The 20118-nt window shown below is 48.4% G+C and overlaps 1 protein-coding gene across 1 annotated transcript; it reads left to right on the forward strand.

Annotated features, from left to right (window-relative positions):
• The first annotated feature begins 989 nt into the window (after positions 1–989).
• Positions 990–4904, forward strand: RPS23 (ribosomal protein S23). Its single transcript, XM_032971487.2, has 4 exons — positions 990–1087; positions 3438–3597; positions 4228–4348; positions 4688–4904. The coding sequence occupies exons 1-4, from the start codon at positions 1084–1086 to the stop codon at positions 4832–4834; spliced, it is 432 nt and encodes a 143-aa protein (XP_032827378.1). The 5' UTR covers positions 990–1083; the 3' UTR covers positions 4835–4904.
• The last annotated feature ends 15214 nt before the right edge of the window (positions 4905–20118 follow it).

Below are 20118 nucleotides of genomic sequence, written 5' to 3' on the forward strand. Positions count from 1 at the left end.
CCTGCCGTCGGTCACGTGCCGCTCACGAGGTTATAGGCATCCACCGCGCTCCTATAAAGTGCCTGGTCAATTTAACCTAAGGACCCAGGTGAGTTTTCAATTAAGTTAATTTAACTAATCAAAATCTAATTCAATCAATTCCTCCTGAATACATGAAACAAAAATAGGAACTTAATAACTGTTAATTTTTACGTCAAGATATCGTACGGGTTGTTTATTTTTTCACTCGATTATTTAACCGCTATAAATTTCCATTCGTGATGGCCAGGTCGCTTCTGAAATTAAAAAAACTACGTATAGCTCAGTGGGCCTTACCTGCTAAAATAAAACGTAGTAGTTTAATTGTTCATAATAAAGGTTTTTGGGTTAGATCGCGTTTATTTATAAATGTGTCGTAACCCTCCACCACCCGACACGGCCAATCAGCAAAAAAAGTGTCACGTTGACAAAAGACAAATAATTCACTACTTTAGCCCACCGGTGTGTTGAAGAGTGAATCCACATTTACAGTTTGAGTACGACGTTTCGCTGGTAAATACATCCAGCATCATCGGGCAATTCGCCAGAATGGTAAAGCCCTCGCTTGCTCCCGGTTTATATAAATGTATATAAATATATATATTATAAATATATAAAAAAAACCGGGAGCAAGCGAGGGCTTTACCATTCTGGCGAATTGCCCGATGATGCTGGATGTATTTACCAGCGAAACGTCGTACTCAAACTGTAAATGTTGTCGATTCACTCTTCAACACACCGGTGGGCTGAAGTAGTGAATTATTTGTCTTTTGTCAACGTGACACTTTTTTTGCTGATTGGCCGTGTCGGGTGGTGGAGGGTTACGACACATTTATAAATAAACGCGATCTAACCCAAAAACCTTTATTATGAATAATATTGGTCGCGAAAGCCTACGTGTTAAACTGAGTTTAATTGTGTGCACGCTCAGGAGTTTCTTTAGTCACCTAATGTTGTGGGGGGGGGGGTAGTCAGGGTGGTTGTGGGGGGGGTCCTCGGGGTTGAGGTTAGCGCAAGGGCTGCTGGGATCTCTCTCTTCCGCCCCGTGAAGAACGTGGAGCCGCCATGGGTGAGTAGAGGCGGCGCTGGGAAAGCGCCTCGAACGCGACCTTCGCGCGGGATCGCCGCGCTCAGAACGCTTCGCCGAGACGCCCGAGAGAGTCTTGGCGACCGCGCGAGATGTTTTTTTTTGTTTAGCGAAGTAGGCGGTGAAAGGGATCCCGCGTTGGCGTTGCGTGTGTTAGCCAGGCCGCGTGGTGTGGGGGGTGGTTCTCGCTCAACATGGCTTCCACCCTCTCAGCAGGCGCGCTAGAGAGGCCGCCTCGCCGTACCGCGAGCTATCGCGATTCTAGTTCGCGTCGTCGTCGTAGTAGTTATGTCGTCTGCAGAGGGGTAGTACCACCACCACAACGTGTGTTGTGTGTACTGTGCTATGCTCCCAAACGTCTTTTCGGCGCCGCCTTCACTAGGCCCGTTCTGACCAGAGTGGTGAAGAATCCATGAGTCTTGTGTTTTTTGGGGGGGGGTTAGATCGTGTAAATATATAAATGTGTCGTTAAACCCGCCACCACCCGACATAGCCAATTAGTAAGGGTCGTCACGTAAACAGACCATGCCAAGTCGTTACTACAACCGCACACCGGTGTGTTGGAGAGCAAATCTACAACATTCGTGACTGCAGGAATTCATTTTCTTAGTCACGTAAATAGAAAAAAAGCATTAAAAAACCCATGACGTTTCGATCGCAACACAAGCGGTCTTCATCGCTTGTGTTGCGATCGAAACGTGGGTTTTTTTTGTTTTATATTTACGAGACTTTACCGAAAGAATCGAGAATATGAATCTACAACATTTACAATCCGAGTACTCAGATTGTAGACACGAATTGGCTGTCGGGTGGTGGCGGGTTTAGGGACACATTAACGCGATCTAACACAAAAAAAACCTATATTATGGATATTGGTCGCGAAAGCCGACGTGTTAAACCAGTGGTGAGGTATGGTCTTATAGCAACCCACCTCAATGGGGGGGGGGGGCTTTCATCCAGCACTTGGTTGACAAAGAGCTGTGCACTTTGATCATATTACCGACAATGTCGTGACCCAATATATTGATACTGTGGGTATATATGTTTAAGGGGTATTCGTTTCCTTTGCTAACCATGTGGCGATGCGCTCATGCACGTGGTAGGGCCGGTGCTTAAGTATAGTACACGCGTGCTGTGAATTTAGCATTTTTAACACGGGACTATTTGGAGGTAATGTGAGGATATGGCAGCCAAGAAATGGAACACGTTCTGGAGGACATCCAAAATGAAAACGGCCATTGTTAGGTATGGAGCAGCCTTTTATTATATTAACACATTCTATCGATTGCAATGAAAAAATAATGGAACGCTTCTGAGAACGTCTTGGCGAGGTGGAGCAAATAAAATCAGCTCGTGTGCAGATGCCAGGTTGATACATCGCAGAATCGTGCGAGATAGCGGCTTGGGGAGAGGCCTAACGTTTATATGTACTGCATGTTGAGCTTTTTTCGCACCGTGCGTAGCCAACCGTGCTAATCGGAGGTGCGGAGGAAGGACGACAAACTAAACACAAAGCATATTCTTAGCTCTTTCGGTAAAGTCACGTTGAAGGGAAACAATAAAATAATAAAATATATATAAAACAATAAAAATTCTCACGACGTTTCCACCATAACACAAACGGTCGTCATGAGGTGTGAAAACCTGATGTGACTTTACCGAAAGAGCTAAGAATATGAATTACTGCAGTCACGGAAGCTTTAAATCAAAATTTAAGCAAAGCAGTTCGAAAGATATTAGTTTGTCAATCTAGACTTAAAAGGGCATAGCTCCCACTGGCTTCTCCAATATCGGAAGGGGAAGAACGTTCCAGACGATCGCATCACCACCACCATAATTTACTCGTGTGTATGTTGAACTTCTTTCACACCGTACGTAGCCAACCGTGCTAATCGGAGGTGCGGAGGAAAGACAACTAACGGTGGTGGTAAAACAGCTATGGAGGTTGGGTCTTGCCATATCAACGTGGAATTCGTGCCACCAGTTGGCAAGTCGGTAGTGCTACTGGTAATAGAAGGTGGCTATGTGAAGAAAGCGAGAATTGGCTTGTGATTTTCGGTACTTTAATTGCTTGTTTATATTTGTATATTGTTTTATAATATTCGTATAATATACAAGCAATATAAATTAAATTGTAAATGGACCATATTTGGACTTGAAATAAGAGGGGTTTTGTTTCTAGAAAATGGATATGCCGGGGAAGCCCCACCCCCTTAAATTGTCATGGTGTTTTGAGGACACACTGTAGGTGAATCGTAAATAGCACTTGCCACTTCCACCCAATGCCTCGAGCTTAATGTGACCATGTGTGCGTTTTGTTCGTTGTGGCCAGGTAAGTGCCGAGGCCTGCGTACAGCCAGGAAGCTGAGGAACCTGCGCCGTGAGCAGCGCTGGTCCGACAAGAGCTACAAGAAGGCTCACCTGGGCACGGCGCTCAAGGCCAACCCGTTTGGCGGAGCCTCTCACGCCAAGGGGATCGTCCTCGAAAAGATGTACGTGATTGGGGGGGAGTGGGGGGGGGGAGTCGAGGAGCGAGCGAGGTTGAGTGGATGTCAAGCGTGCGTTTCGTGTGTTGTGCTTATGTCAGTGTGGATGTTGAACTTCTTTCGCAACCGTAACGTAGCCAAATCCCCCCCTTCGATTAGCACGGTGTTGGGTTGTAGTGGCGGGTGTGGGGAGGGGGGGGAGCACGGGCAATAACGGGAATAGTGGCCAGGAGATGGTAGGAGACGAATTAATTCTCACGCGGCACTGGTTTTCTGCCACTTGCGAACCTTCCGAATGGAATTGGCCAACATTCCAATGCAGGTTCCTCGTGAACGTCTTGGGATTTGGTGAAGCCTTTCTGCCAAAAAATATATTTGTAGCCTGCTGTTATGTATGTTGGACTTCTTTCACACCATACGGAGCCAACCATGCTATTCTTTGAGGGTGCGGTTAGGTTAATGGGAATTTTTATGTCCTGTTTTAATTTTGAGAGGGAGATGTTAAACTTGTGTCATGTCATTGTGAATACAATGGTCATATACTTGCACTTGTTACCTTAATAATGATTGGCTTTCTTTGACTTGAATTGTACTTTGAAAATGATTTTCTGCTTTCTTATATCTTTCCTTTGACAGCGGCGTTGAGGCCAAGCAGCCGAATTCCGCCATCCGCAAGTGTGTGCGTGTACAGCTCATCAAGAACGGGAAGAAGATCACCGCTTTTGTCCCCAACGATGGCTGCCTCAACTTCATTGAGGTGACCAGGCTCGGTCGATGAAACAGTTTACTGCATGTTAACAATCATGCATTCTTTACTTGAAAAATAATAATAACACTGATATGAATTAAATTCGCTCAAATGCGAGGTAAAAATTATTAATTTTGAAATATATTAAATGCATAGATAACTCCGTGAAGGGAGCTTTTTGTAACTTATGCTTATGGCCAAAACTGCTGCAACAGATTTGTATTCTGATTAAGGGTCCCTCTTTTCAGGTCTTTATCCTAGATGTAGAGCATTTTATTTCGGAAGATACAACCAAAAAGCTAAACTCTTTTCCCCCCTCCATCCCCGGAACCGTTCGCCCTCGCGCAGGAAAACGACGAGGTCCTGGTGGCCGGGTTCGGCCGAAAGGGCCACGCCGTGGGAGACATCCCCGGCGTTCGCTTCAAGGTGGTGAAGGTGGCCAACGTGTCGCTGCTCGCACTCTACAAGGAGAAAAAGGAGCGGCCCCGATCATAAAGCGTCACACTGCCATGTGTGCGCATGCGCGTTTGTGCAGTTTCATCAATAAACCCATGGACACAGTTTACTGCTGACTTGGTGGTCATTGTGCGAATGGTTCTGTAACACACACTTAGTACTCGGGCAACCCAGTACCTCCACGTGTCATGGTGTTGTCCCATCATAGGTCTTGCCCTGTAGTTCTTGTAGAAGCTCTGCACTGTTTGGTTACAGCTCAGGTGTCGTCATCTTAATTTTCCAGGACCCACATTTTGTTTTGTTTTTTTACCAGGAAAGGCCCACTGAGCCGTAAAACTCGTTCTGAAGTGGCCTGGCCACAAATGATACCCCAACGAGAAGTGTGGCTTATGTGGAAATGTATAGCAGCCAGATATTCTAATTATGTTTTTTTAAATGCGGAGGTAAAAAATGGAGGACGTGAAGAAAAATGCACGGGGAGAGCATGCAAACTCCAAATAAAGAGGCATTAGGGTCGGGATTTAAACTACGGCCTCCAGTTTACCAGGCGTGGCAGATAACATCCTGCCACTGCGGCACCCGATGCACATTTAAAACTTATGTAATTTCATCCAAAGAAATAGAATAATGTTGGTCTTTTTCATGATGCATATTCACACGAGGGCATGTTACCACACGTGTGTGTCATGCTTTTTATACTCTTCTTGACCATTGTTTTGCAATTTGATGTTTGTGGATAGAAAGTTATTTTTCAAAGCCATTTTTATGTTGAAGATAACTTGTTTCGTGCAACAAGTGAGTGGAATTAAATCTGGGATAGCAGCCTCGACATTGTACTGAATGGCAACGAGGCTGTTTTTCAAACAATGGCCAACATTTTAACGGTGAACTGGCAAATGTGTAACTTGACAGCCAGCTGTGTTAATAGTCATAAGTCGACATGCAATGATTCAACGTCCCAAGTGGTTTGTCGAGTGATGTGCGTACCAGTGTGCCGACATGACTGTCAATGTAAGTCATCTCGAGATGTTGCACCCAACACGGAATGAACCATTAGCTTGCCCATTAAGTGTTCATGAAATGTATTAGGTTGTAATTACAAATACTGTATATAGAATAACGGAGTCTCATGTGATCACTATACTAGGAACTTTTGTAGTAAAAGAATGGCGAAAATGTACGTTTTATCATCACTCCGACACCACCAATGTCGCGTGACGTCATAAACCGCCCGCGCTCACCGCTCCTGCGTCTCTAGACGTCACTCCCTGTCCACTTTACCCGATGTCGCGTGACAACCCCTCACCACCACCCCGGTGTCTGGTGATGTCACCCCCTTTCACCAATGCGCCCCCAGTCCAGCGTGACGTCATCACCCAGTCATCTGACCAGTAGTGTGACGTCATCACTCCCCTTCGTCTCATGCCCCTTCTCACATCTGCATCGCAATCTTTCGTGACGTCGGTATTCTGCTCCCCAACATCCCAGTGTCTCTGAGGTCATCAGCCCCGCCACCTCGCCAGCGTGGTGTGACGTCATAACCCCCTTCATCACCCGGCCACACTATTTTCTTTTCCTGTATGTCCCGGTGTGCGTTACAGACAAACAAGCGTGTTGTTATAGAAGAGATCTGCAGTATGCCGAACACTCCTGATAGCCAGAAAGGCCCCTCAGTCCCGTGTTAATGTTGCCACTAGAGGGCACCATAAACCAGCATCGCAGCTCCAACTCCGTTCAAGTTAACGTTATACTGGTAGGAACGAAGTTGTAAACTGAGTGTACCAGCCTGCAATAGATTAATGTGTCCGTCCGTCCGTCCCCTTTCAATACTTTAACGAAGTGAAATCTCGTGCTGTTGGGTGTAAAATCAGCAATAGACAGCGCAGAGACTTGATATGTCTTATTGCACCCAACATTTGGAAGTCACATTATCTCATTTGCGAACTTCGCTTTTGGGGATGTGGCAAATTCACACACAGCCCACAGCCGAAATACCATTTGCGAGGCGAAGTTCGAAGGCACCGTGACGTTACTTTGCCAATGTTCCTACCAGCCCACCCTGCAGGGACCTGTTATCTGAGGGCCGCCACACCATTCTGACAGCAACACGATAATAGTCTTCACTATTTGTGCACTATTTGTGTATTATAATTGTCGGGAGCTGCACGCCAGGGGGCACGCGAAAGGCCACCAGGGTCTCCACAGTGACTCTTGCTGACCTTGCGTTGAAGCAGAACACTGCATTGTATGATCACATGAACCCACTTCTGATCTTCCCACCTGATAGGCTCACAGGTGATGACAACACCCTTCTATTTAAGACCGGAAACAGGAAGACCCCTTCACAATTCTGGCAAATCGCCTGATGAGGCTGGTTGCAATCACCAACGAAACGTCGTACTCGAAATGTAAACGTGGGTTTACTGTCCAACACACCGATGTGCTGAAGCAGTAACTAATTGGCACGTTTTGTTTACAGGACAAACCGTACCTGTGTCGGGTGGTGGCGGGTTTCACGACACATTTACGCAATCTCACCCCCCCCCCCAAATTTTTTTTCGGAAACTCACCATGACTGCATTGGGAGACTGCGGTGTTAACTCAAGCTGAATGTTTAGAGACAGAGAGGGGAAAATTCCCTTTGTGTAAGCTTGCCAGCAGCTGCAAGTGGCGCTGGTATAAATTGTTAGTCAATCTGCCATGTATAAGCACTGCGCGTGCTTCAGAGTTGTAACGGAACGTTGCCCACCCCCACAGTGGAACACAGCTGCCACAGATGGAAGGACTGGCACCAACACACGTGGCTCAAATATGCAATATCACAGCGAGTGGAAGAAGGGAGCCTGCTGCATCATTGTGTAATGAGCGACTTCCACGACACGTCATGTAGAGGGTACTTTTATTTGTCACACTGGGCACAACGCAGGCCAACCTTATTCTTCTCACTCAACACTTAGATATCAGTTCAGTTTATCAGTTCAGTTCAGTTTATTTTGGTATAGCCCTGTGAGCCATCCGGCTCTTGAATCGGGTGCAACCACAACAAACAAAAAAACAACACGAACAAGAAAAACATCTTAAAGTGACTACGTGACTGTGCAAACAGAAAATCCATTGTAAAAATAACAGCAAAAATATTCCTTAAAAAAGCACCGTACATCTAACCCAAAAACCTTTATTATGAATAATATTGGTCGCGAAAGCCTACGTGTTAAACTGACCAACGCTGTGTGCAAAAAATCCCAGTGGGATGCAAGTCAACAACAACCACAAAAACTTAGATTAAGGCCATCAGTCTAACTCCGTACTACAACAAAACAAACATGTCCAAACCAAAAAACGTTTTCCAAATCAAAAAATAAAGCCATAATTGCAACATAACAGTGATCACAAGGACTGTGACCGAATTTTTACAATAAACTACATGAATAACATGTAACACCAAACCCTAGAGCCATAGCTGGCTGCATGAGTTACTCCACAACAACAGAAGCATCGGTCAGAGTATTAAATTTTTCAATGCACCTTTAAGATCAGCACGATACATTAAAATACAGATAATACTTTGCAGCGTCATCCGGAGCGAAACATTTTATTTTACGCCAATGAATAGCAGTGGCAGCTAGGGGTGTACAACTCCTCTAGAGCATATATTTTATAATTTTATTGTTTCCCTTCAACGTGACTTTACCGAAAGAGCTATGAATATCCTCTAGAGCAGTTTTGAGAGAAGATCTCATTGGTAGCGATTCAAGTTGCAGTTTATTGTCAATAGCATTCCAAACTCTGGGGGCATCAATAGCAAAGGCCCTTCCTCCAGTTTTTGTACGGCAATAGGGAATGTGAAGCTGGTAAATGAGCGAAGACCGTCTCTACTGGCTACACACAGCCGATCACTCGGCGTGGTCCCACCGCCCTCACTCGGCTGCACCGCTGGCTGGTGGCGTGATGATGACGGCGATGGAAACCCCGCAGGGGATCTTCCACGTGGCCGGACAACGGAGAGAGATTTCAGCGAGAAGCAACGCAGCCAGGACCCAGGAATCCACACACGGACCCCCTTATATCCCCCTAGGCGTGGCTAGGCCCCACCTCCGGCCACGCCTTCTCGTGGAACCTTCGATCAGGTTTCTGGAGTATCTCGGCTAGCCCCACCTGTTACCTTTGCCCCAGATACCTCTCCCTCTCTGATTGGTTGTTACTTTAACCATTGCCCGTACCCGTGCTTCCCTTTCCCGGGCAGCAGGTGTCACTATGTCATTACAATTGTAAAACACTCCCCTCCATATGTCAACACGTGAGCCCTCCCCGTCGCTGGAATAGTGACCACGCATGGCCTAGCAATAGAGCTTTCAGAGCTTGACGCGGATCGAATCCAGCAACCACCCTGGTTATTACTGCAGTGTGTTGATAGCTTACAATCAGCAGTCACTTGCCCCCTACTAGTAGACTCATGAACTGAACTAAACTTGTTTTATATTAAAACTTGATTTGAAGCTTTCGTGACTGCAGGAATTACTCTTTGGTTCTGTCGGTAAAGTCACGTAGAAAGAAAATAAATTAAATAATAGATTTACGACGTTTTGATTGCAACACAAGCAACCGCCAACAGGTAGAACTTCTACCTTTATTCTACCCGTATTCTATTTAATTTGTTTTCTTTCTACGTGACTTTACCGAAAGAACCAAAGAGTTTTTTTTTACATTACCAGGTAAGGCCCACTGAGCGGTGTAGCTATTTTTTCAGAAGCGACTTGGCCACAAATTAGAACTCAACGGAGTGGATTATCATCGTGTGGAAATGTATATCGGCGACCAAATACTCTAAACGTATGTTTCTAAATGTGCAAGGAAAATCCACGTGACCACGGGGAGATAGAACATGCAAACTCCAAATATACAGCATGCGTCAGGGTCGTGATCGAACCCACGACCTCCTGTATATTAGGCGAGATAGTTAACATTTAGCTACCATGGCGAAGGTCACACTTGCAAATCAGATTCCCCTCGACCATTGAGTTGTGTCACCTGGTTAAACAAAAAGCACTTTAACTTTCCAGGGCGCAAGATAGGTTTACAAAAAAACATCGTAGAGTACCAAAACGACATTGTGGCCCACCACAGCCCAGATGTGTCCACGAAGCCTCTTGGAGCGACCTGCCGAGCTACGGCTCACTGAGACACAAGGAGATGCAGATCAGTGAGATGAGCAGATACGGTACACAATAGACAAGAAGGCTACGGACCAACATCTAACTAAAGAACTCTGGTTTAGTGAGTGAGCTCCAACATCTCATTCTAGTGGGGAGCATTTAATCACAATTAAATGTTGGGGACATTGGTAAGGGGCCGTTCATAAATGACGTCACGTGATTTTGGACGATATTTGACCCCCCCCCCCCATCGTCACACGGCGTCACAAAAAGTCAGACCCCTCTCAAATATGACGTCGCAAACCTCTGCCCCCCCCCCAAAAAAAAAAACAAGCTTCAAATCGCTTTAAACTATTATCATTGTAGTGCGTATTTAATGTGACGCTGCACTCTTATGTTGTAGGAGAAAACATTTATTAAAAAGTCAATTTCATTAAATAGAACGTGTGTCTATATTTAAAGTTGCGCATTTTGATGTGACGTCACATTTCTCAAACCCCCTCTCCCCTCGTCACACATCGTTACAAATGCCTGACCCCCCCCCCCCCCCCTAGGTGCGTGACGTCATTTATGGACGGCCCCTAATGTGAAACGCTCATAATTATAATTGTACCTTATAGCGTTATTCAACTGAGAGGCGCGAGGAAGCGCAGACAGGCGGGAAGGCAGCCCCACGTGATATGCCGGCGTTAGATTCCACCCTGCCTCTGGGCCAAGCTCTGCTGTCCTCTATATATGAAGGTGTCATCAGCCAATTATTGAGTGCTTACACGTGTGTGGAGACCAGAGAACACTATCCTAAGCACGTGGAATAGCCGAAGTCCACATTTGCTGTACCGCGTTCTCCTGGCTAGCCAGGCTATGGCACCTCGACGCCCACGGGGAGGGAGTTTTGCAGCATTGGAGCAGTGATTCACCAATCCTCGCTGCCTCCACAGTACTGGATGTATGTAGCCAACCGCGATAATCGGAGGTGCGGGGAAAGGACAACAAACTAGACACAAGAAGCACTTGTAAATAAATTAGTATTTATCTAGATTCAAAAGTGCATAGCGCCAGTGGCTTCCTAATATCGGAAGCAAGAGCTTTCCAGACGTCCGCAGAAGCGCATCTGAAAGCGCGCGATGCGGTGACTGCATTTGTTCGATGGCCAGCCAAAAGCCGCTGCTCCTGCGATGATGACCCGAGTTCGAGTGATGATGGTTCGTGCACCTTGGCGAGGTCAGCGAGGTATTGTGGTTCATTCGTGGCAAGCGCTTTGTGTGTAGTGAGCGCGACCTCATAACGTCTTCGTTCGGCAGCCGGAAGCCAATTCATCTCAGCGGGCACTGGACGGGACATGGTCGGGTTACAGGTCACCTGTGTAGTCACCGTAAGCCGAGCCAATAATTAGAAAATGTGGACATTTATTTGTTCTGGTGGAATCCAATGAGCTATGAAGCTCTTCTTCACAAGTCCAGTAAGGGGCACGGGGTTAGAACGTTACAACAACAAACGAAACAACAACATGATCGTGCAAAGTACAGGAAAGCCAAACAAACTCCCCCAATGTAGAACATACAAATAAAACTTTAACATAGCCACTTCCGTAGCCTCGTTTAGGAGGCCGCTCTCCTATCTTACAGTCACATGCTAATTTCTTTATAATCCTTGAGCTACACCCATTTCAAAACTTTTTAAAACAGTCTGCCTCAGCAACAGGACCACGGCTTTCCCACCTGATGACGGATGCTTGTGTTGCGCCCGAAACGTCGTGATTTATTTTATTTTACACCCACGTGACTTTACCGAAAGAACCAAAAAGTATGGGTTCCTGCAGTCACGAAAGCTTCAAATCAAGCTACAAATAAAACTAAACCATCCCCATCCTAAGCGTTGCTAGCACACAGTGGTAGGCATTCCCTCCCGTTCCCTCCGTCGTATCTCTGCGCTCGGAGACGACTTTGGTGTAATGGGTGCAGATGTAGTGGAATAAATAGGTGCATGGGGGTAATTGGTGAGTTTGCGCGGGAGCAGGACAGTCGGGGGTCATATTGGGACGATGGGGTAACGATTGGGCCAATTAAGCTGGGGGAGCCGAGGACGGCTGTGATTGGCTGGTGTTGTTATCAGGGCTGGAGTGTGATTGGCTGGTGTTGTTATCAGGGCTGAGGTGGCGTCTTGAAGTCTGGCGAGGTGACAGGCGCACGGGCACGCGGAGCGTCCTTGGGACGCGGGTTAATTAATTGGGGTGTAATGAGAGCGGGGATAAATTGGGGAGACGCGAGGAGAAACGGGGAATTGGAGTCGGGGGCTGGACGAGGCAAGACGTGGAGCAGCTGAAGAGAGAAGCAGCTAGCAGTGGAGAGAGCATAGTGATCGCGGAGAGCGGAGAGCAGAGACGAAGCAGTTAGCAGTGGAGAGAGCATAGTGATAGCGAAGAGCAGAGACGAAGCAGTTAGCAGTGGAGAGAGCACGGTGATAGCGGAGAGCGGAGAGCAGAGACGAAGCAGCTAGCAGTGGAGAGAGCACAGTGATGGCGAAGAGCGGAGAACAGAGACGAAGCAGTTAGCAGTGGAGAGAGCACAGTGATAGCGGAGAGCGGGGAGCAGAGACGAAGCAGTTAGCAGTGGAGAGAGCACAGTGATAGCGGAGAGCAGAGACGAAGCAGTTAGCAGTGGAGAGAGCACAGTGATAGCGGAGAGCAGAGACGAAGCAGTTAGCAGTGGAGAGAGCATGGTGATAGTGGAGAGCAGAGACGAAGCAGTTAGCAGTGGAGAGAGCACAGTGATGGCGAAGAGCGGAGAACAGAGACGAAGCAGTTAGCAGTGGAGAGAGCACAGTGATAGTGAAGAGCGGGAGACAGAGACGAAGCAGTTAGCAGTGGAGAGAGCACGGTGATAGCGGAGAGCAGAGACGAAGCAGTTAGCAGTGGAGAGAGCACGGTGATAGTGGAGAGCAGAGACGAAGCAGCCAGCAGTGGAGAGAGCACAGTGATAGTGGAGAGCGGGGAGCAGAGACGAAGCAGTTAGCAGTGGAGAGAGCACAGTGATAGTGGAGAGCAGAGACGAAGCAGTTAGCAGTAGAGAGAGCACAGTGATAGCGGAGAGCAGAGACGAAGCAGTTAGCAGTGGAGAGAGCACAGTGATGGCGGAGAGCAGAGACGAAGCAGTTAGCAGTGGAGAGAGCATAGTGATAGCGGAGAGTGGAAGACAGAGACGAAGCAGTTAGCAGTAGAGAGAGCATAGTGATAGCGGAGAGCAGAGACGAAGCAGTTAGCAGTGGAGAGAGCACGGTGATAGTGGAGAGCAGAGACGAAGCAGTTAGCAGTGGAGAGAGCACAGTGATAGCGGAGAGCAGAGACGAAGCAGTTAGCAGTAGAGAGAGCACGGTGATAGTGGAGAGCAGAGACGAAGCAGCCAGCAGTGGAGAGAGCACAGTGATAGCGGAGAGTGGAAGACAGAGACGAAGCAGTTAGCAGTAGAGAGAGCATAGTGATAGCGGAGAGCAGAGACGAAGCAGTTAGCAGTGGAGAGAGCACGGTGATAGTGGAGAGCAGAGACGAAGCAGTTAGCAGTGGAGAGAGCACAGTGATAGCGGAGAGCAGAGACGAAGCAGTTAGCAGTGGAGAGAGCACAGTGATAGCGGGGAGCAGAGACGAAGCGGTTAGCAGTAGAGAGAGCACAGTGATAGCGGAGAGCAGAGAACAGAGACGAAGCAGTTAGCAGTAGAGAGAGCACAGTGATAGCGGGGAGCAGAGACGAAGCGGTTAGCAGTAGAGAGAGCACAGTGATAGCGGAGAGCAGAGAACAGAGACGAAGCAGTTAGCAGTAGAGAGAGCATGGTGATAGTGAAGAGCGGGGAGCAGAGACGAAGCAGTTAGCAGTGGGGGAAGCACAGAGACATCGGAGCTGACGGAGAAGCGGAGATTGGAGAGACAAAGGCGGCGAGCGAGTCGAGTGAAGCACGGCGAGCGAGCCGTGGCAACAAGGGAACTGTGGAGCATTGAGGACACGTGGAGAACTGTAAATAAAGTGGTGTTGGAAGAAGGACAAAAGTTGTCCGAGTGAAATCAACCACTACACAAATAATAAGTCGTCGTTTTTTCCTTCGGCGCCCACCTTTCGTTGACACGGGTCTCGCGCGGGTAACACGGAACCCAAGATTTTTCCCCCAACAGATGCCGATTAAGGATTTAAAATGAATCAACGTACGAGGGGAGTCGATGAAGAGGAATTAACGGCGCTTCGAATCATCCGAGGAGCCGTGCGCAGCTGGAAGAATTTGCGGGACCATGCCCGCGCGGGCCTGTGCCCACGAATGGGGGGGGGGGGGCGGCGGCGTCGATGATCGGACTCAGGTGGTGTGACGGAACATGAAATGAATGACTCGGGGTATTACTACTGTAATACTACTACTGTAATAGCCCAGAAATGTGTGTAACGCGCATGACATCACTCCACGTGCCGCATCTCCCCCCCCCAACCCCACGTCATTAATAATTAAATGACCACGAGCGGGTGGATTTTTACACTCACGCGGAGGAAGGTCGAGTGGAAAAAGATTTTTTTTCTCGCACTGTCGCTTCAAATATGACGTTTCTTTACAGAAAGTGACGGTAAAAAATAAATATACGCAGCAGTTTTACATCCATACGTGACGTCACCGCAAAAGAGCCCCCCCCCCCTCATTACTATCTTAAGCAAGAAAAATGTTTACGCAAATTCGCTTTAAATTTGACTTTTCTTTATTGAAAGTGACTCAAAAAAATAACTCTACGCGGACGTTTCTTTACGTAAATATTACAGCTTCCGTTCTAGGACGGGCAAAAGGTTATAGTTATCAAAGAGTTACAATGAACCGGCGGTTTTGAACTGCCTGTTTGAAAAATGTTGGTCAACGTTGTTCGTGATACACGTGAGAGGTGTTATACAGGTAGGAACCTCCTGGTTACACCAACCCACAGGGGATTATTGTGTCCGTCCGTCCGTCGTGCATCTAAAAATGGGAGGGGTGGGCCTGGGTGGGGAGGAGCTGGTCACCCCGTGGTGCCCTTATAAAACTCAACGTTTAACCTACTCACGCCGGCTTGTGCCCGCCCTCACAGTCGGGCATATTTGCGGAATACACCACGTGGTGCCGCCCTTGACCCTGGCCATTGACCGAGCAACCCAACGTTCCTACCAGCTCCCTCCGCAGGAGAATGTGTTTTGGTCTCCCCGCCCGCTCAGCCTAACCGTGACGCTTGGGTGATCTGCAGCTCTAGCAGGCGACGACGGAGGCGTGAGACACAATCACAGCCCAGATGTTAACAAACACGCGGCTCAGGGATCGTCACTTTTTGTATGCTCTGGAGGCCAGACCCGCACGTATTTCTCAGTCAGCACGAGGTCTGTCTATCATCACTGTGAAGTTTACTGCAGTTTTGGAAAACCAATTTCTTTAAATCAGATTTTTTTGTGTGTTTTAAGTTTGTTGTCCTTCCCCCGCACCTCCGATGAGCGCGGTTGGCTACGTACGATGCGAAAAAAGTTCAACATATGTCACAAAATACATCATCAAACTCATATCCACACCAGAGACAGCTGTACGCTGCACGCCCTCTGGTCTCACACCGTTTTGAGACTAAAGAAAGCTGTCTCTGGTGTGGACCAATCAGTTTCAAAGACAATGCGACATATATTATCAAAGTATGTTTTTTTGTTTGCATTCTGACCACAAGCATTGTGGTTAATGCAGACATGATTCCTTGTAAAAGGTTTCAGTTTGGTGTTTTAACATCTTAACACCTGTTTTGTTGCCAGAAAAAAGGGGAAACCCTATTCTCATATTTGTCTTTATTTGTATTTTTGGTTTGTGTGAGGAGCGGTAACGTCGTGATTTGCATGCTGCGCTACGAATCCGGCCACCCGAGTTCCATTCCCTCTCACTGCCAATACCAATGTCGATCATTTGAACCGGTCTAAGGTCTCCTCGAGGTCGACTCAGCCTCAGATGAGTACCTAATGCGGTTTGTGAAAATCGCCACTCGGGAGACAAAGACGGCCAGGCGTGGTGTGGGCCACCCACCTCCTCGTGTGCTGTGCCGGCCTTGACAGGTGCTCGCTAAGCGCACTTGACCCTACCGCCTTGGTCTTTGACCCTACAGCCTTGGTCTCTGTGTGTAGTTTTAAAGTTTAGGATTAAACCGCTGTCCAGTGATAATTCTTTAATGATGGATACGCTACCCTCGCTGGACGTCCTGTGCGTTGCACATTCCCACCAAGAACACAAAAAGCCGACACTTAGTGACTCATCCCGCGACCCTTTAAATATGTTAATTCGCGGGATTAAACCCGTTAAATATGCACACTTGCATCCGCACGGCAGTCCGCGGTCACGGCTCTCTCGGAGGGGCTCGGTGGCCCTCCGCCACGTGCTTCGTGGAGCGGGGACTCCGTCGGCCGCGTTCATGTTTTGCCCTTTCTCACCAGGAGTAGTGGGGGGGTGGGGGATTGTGTTTGCCGCGATAGGGCGATGCGAGATATATCGCACAATATAGAAATCAAGGCCGTAGCCATGGTGTCAACATTGGGGGGGACCAAATCTTCCAGAGGGTATGGGGTCCCCCCCCCCCCAGAAGAAAATCTAAATATGAAAACGAATTTCCTGCCTAAAATATAAAAAAAAAATCCCTAACACATGGGATGGACTTTTTATTTTTATTTTACAATGTCTAATAGTGTATTGTATTACATGGCTCTGTTTTTATTTATTTATGACCTTTTCTTGTTTCATTGTATGTAATGGCAGAGATTAGGGATTAATAAAGTACAACCATAACCACAATCATATAAACAGAAATCTATTTTATAGCAATATATGGGGGGGGGACATTTTAAGCAGATTTGAATATTGGGGGGGATTTATCACCCCCAATGTTCATCCCACCCAATATATATTATAATTACGGCCTTGATAGAAATCCACGATAATTGTGGCGTCAGTTTTCGTTAGCCTAGTCTGTGCGTTTGAAATGATTGTACAATTTCCTTACAATGCCTGCGAAATAACAGACGCGATTGTGAACGTGTTAAATGCATTCGCGATGTATCACCCATTACGCATGCTTGTGTTAACGCATCGCAATTAAAAGAATAACAACTTTCAAACAAAACAAGAGTACTACTCAAATGCCATCATCATAATTATTGTTGTTGAATAAAAGCCGTGCCTCCCAGCGCGTTATGCTGTCTCCGGAGCGATCTTCATACCTGTTAACTCCTTATCGGTGCGCTACCTTATTGCAGACCAATTCAGACCTTATTGGTCACCCCGTGCCCTTATAAATCTCAACGTTCATCCTACAAAGTCCCATCACAAGGGAGAAACACAAACAAATAAGACCAAACAAAAATGTGCCCGCATTGAAACGGATGTACGCCGTATGGACCTGACAACTCAATTTCCCTGTGCAAGAAAACGGGGTAAACCGTGTGGGTTGACAGGTAAGTGGATATTCTCCCGTGTAGCCTGAACAAACGGTCGAGGGCAAGTGCTGTTAGCGCGCGCCTACTAAGGCCAGAACGCCACATGAAGAGGGGTGGGTGGGCAGGACCGCCACGTGAAGAGGTGGGTAGCCAGAACCGCCACGTGAAGAGGTGGGTGGCCAGAACCACCACATGAAGAGGTGGGTAGCCAGAACCACCACATGAAGAGGTGGGTAGCCAGAACCACCACATGAAGAGGTGGGTAGCCAGAACCACCACGTGAAGAGGTGGGTAGCCAGAACCACCACATGAAGAGGTGGGTGGCCAGAACCGCCACGTGAAGAGGTGGGTGGCCAGAACCGCCACGTGAAGAGGTGGGTGGCCAGAACCGCCACACGAAGAGGTGGGTGGCCAGAACCACCAAATGAAGAGGTGGGTGGCCAGAACCACCACATGAAGAGGTGGGTGGCCAGAACCACCACATTAAGAGGTGGGTGGTCAGAACCACCACATGAAGAGGTGGGTGGCCAGAACCACCACGTGAAGAGGTGGGTGGCCAGAACCGCCACGTGAAGAGGTGTGTGGCCAAAACCGCCACGTGAAGAGGTGGGTGGCCAAAACCGCCACGTGAAGAGGTGGATGGCCAAAACCGCCACGTGAAGAGGTGGATGGCCAAAACCGCCACGTGAAGAGGTGGATGGCCAAAACCGCCACGTGAAGAGGTGGGTGGCCAAAACCGCCACGTGAAGAGGTGGGTGGCCAAAACCGCCACGTGAAGAGGTGGGTGGCCAAAACCGCCACGTGAAGAGGTGGGTGGCCAAAACCGCCCCGTGAAGAGGTGGGTGGCCAGAACCCCGCCCGGCCGCCTTTGTCTCACACTGCACGAGGCTGAGTCGACCCACACGCGCGATGCCCCCGGCCGCCCCCACGTGCGATGCACGTGCCGCGCGAGCGGCTCGGCACGTGCTGAGAAGGGAGCGGCACCTCCCCTTTTGTCATCGGGATGTGACGGCACCTCCGCACAACTGTCCACTCGGCGTTGTCGCCGCGTCCCGCCCCTCGAACAAGCAGACGAAGATCCCCCAGGGATAGTCTGCGACAGACTGTTGTTGTTGTGGGGGGGGGGGGGGCAAGTGCTGTGAGCGAGCAATCTATGAAAGCCGGCACGGCACACGATGTGGGGGGTGGGTGGCCAACACCACGCCCGGCCGCATTTGTCTCCCCGGTGGTGATGTTTACACATCGCACCAGGTACTCATTTGAGGCTGAGTCGAGCTAGGGGAGGCCCAGGACCGGTTCAGATAATCGTCACTTGGTGTTGTTCGTGAGCGGGAATCGAACCCGGGTCGCCAAGTTCATAGCGCAGCATAGCGCTAGCCGCTACACTATCGCTCCCCACAACAACACAACCAACAACACCAACACCTCCTACAACACAACACCGCCAACAAGACAACACCACACAACACCAACAACAACTCAACACCAACAACATCACGGGCGTGTTTTGCAAACTCGCCCGAGCTGCTGAGCACACTTGGTACGGGGTTCTCGTCTCCACCGTCACCAGGTGCTCGACAGCTTTTGCTGTTGTTGTTGGTGTTTCACCGTTTCCTGAGTGTTGTTGCAAAGTTCAACTTTTAATTGTGGGAGGTTTTTGTTGTTGTTGTTGCAGTATTGTACCCAGGGGCCGATATTCCGATATGACTCGCCACTGATGGTTAGCCGTAGCCTGGACTCGAGCTCAAGTTTCCAGGTGTATTAGCGCAGTCTGTGAACCACTGCAAGCTCCACCGCTCCACTGCTTTTGTTTTGGTGGTGCAAGAGTTCGTGGGTTCGATCCCGGACCCTGGCGATGTCTGTTGTATATTTGGAGTTTGCGCGTCTCTCCCTCCCTCTCTCTCTCTCCGTGTTCGCGTGGAATTTTCCGTGTCCTCCAGTTTTCCCTCCACATTTTGGAATGAACGTCACGGCGTTTAGATTTTTTTTGGCTGTCAATACATGTCCACGTGGTACGTCACTTCGTTGAGTTATCATTTGTGGCCAGGTCGCTTCTGAAAAAGAGCAACATAGCTCATCAGACATTACTTGGTAGAAAGAAAATGGCTACTCAGTTATTTGTTCCTCTCTGCCAGGGACGTGCGGGCAGGGGAGGCCGGGGAGGCAGAGCCTCACCTGTCATACTCCAATGAAAATAGCTGTTACGAAAAGTAAAAAAAAGGAATAACATAAATATGAAGATTTTTTCCACTGATCTGTGTTATAAATGCCATTTCTGTACGATCTCAATCATTTTTATCGTCAAAATCGCCAAATTTGCGGAGCTCCGCTGCAAATACAGGAAGAGACGAGAGGTGAGGCAGCGACGCACTCAGCCTCCCCTCTGATTGCGCAACCCCTCAGTAACTGGATGGAGCGCGGGCAATAAGCGCGTGCCTGTTACTATCTCAGTATGTCACCAATGTCATGTTTGTAGACCCCTTCATTTCATGTCCTCGCCTTCCATACTCCAGGTAACTTATTTCACGTATGTGTATAAAGATATTTAGGCTCGCTGGTCTCGTCATGAAACTGCAATGAAAAAGCACCAGGGGAGGCAGCTATCACGTCTGCCTCACTGAGGGGGACGTGTCTAACACGCCCCCTTCACTGAGGACACGCCCCCTCAGTGAGGCCACGCCCCCTCCGTGAGGCCACGCCCCCTCAGTGTGTGATTCTGGCT

Source organism: Petromyzon marinus, chromosome 46, assembly GCF_048934315.1.
Source record: "Petromyzon marinus isolate PM22_M1 ecotype Great Lakes invasive population chromosome 46, UKy_Petmar_22M1.pri1.0, whole genome shotgun sequence".
Taxonomy (NCBI): domain Eukaryota; kingdom Metazoa; phylum Chordata; class Hyperoartia; order Petromyzontiformes; family Petromyzontidae; genus Petromyzon; species Petromyzon marinus.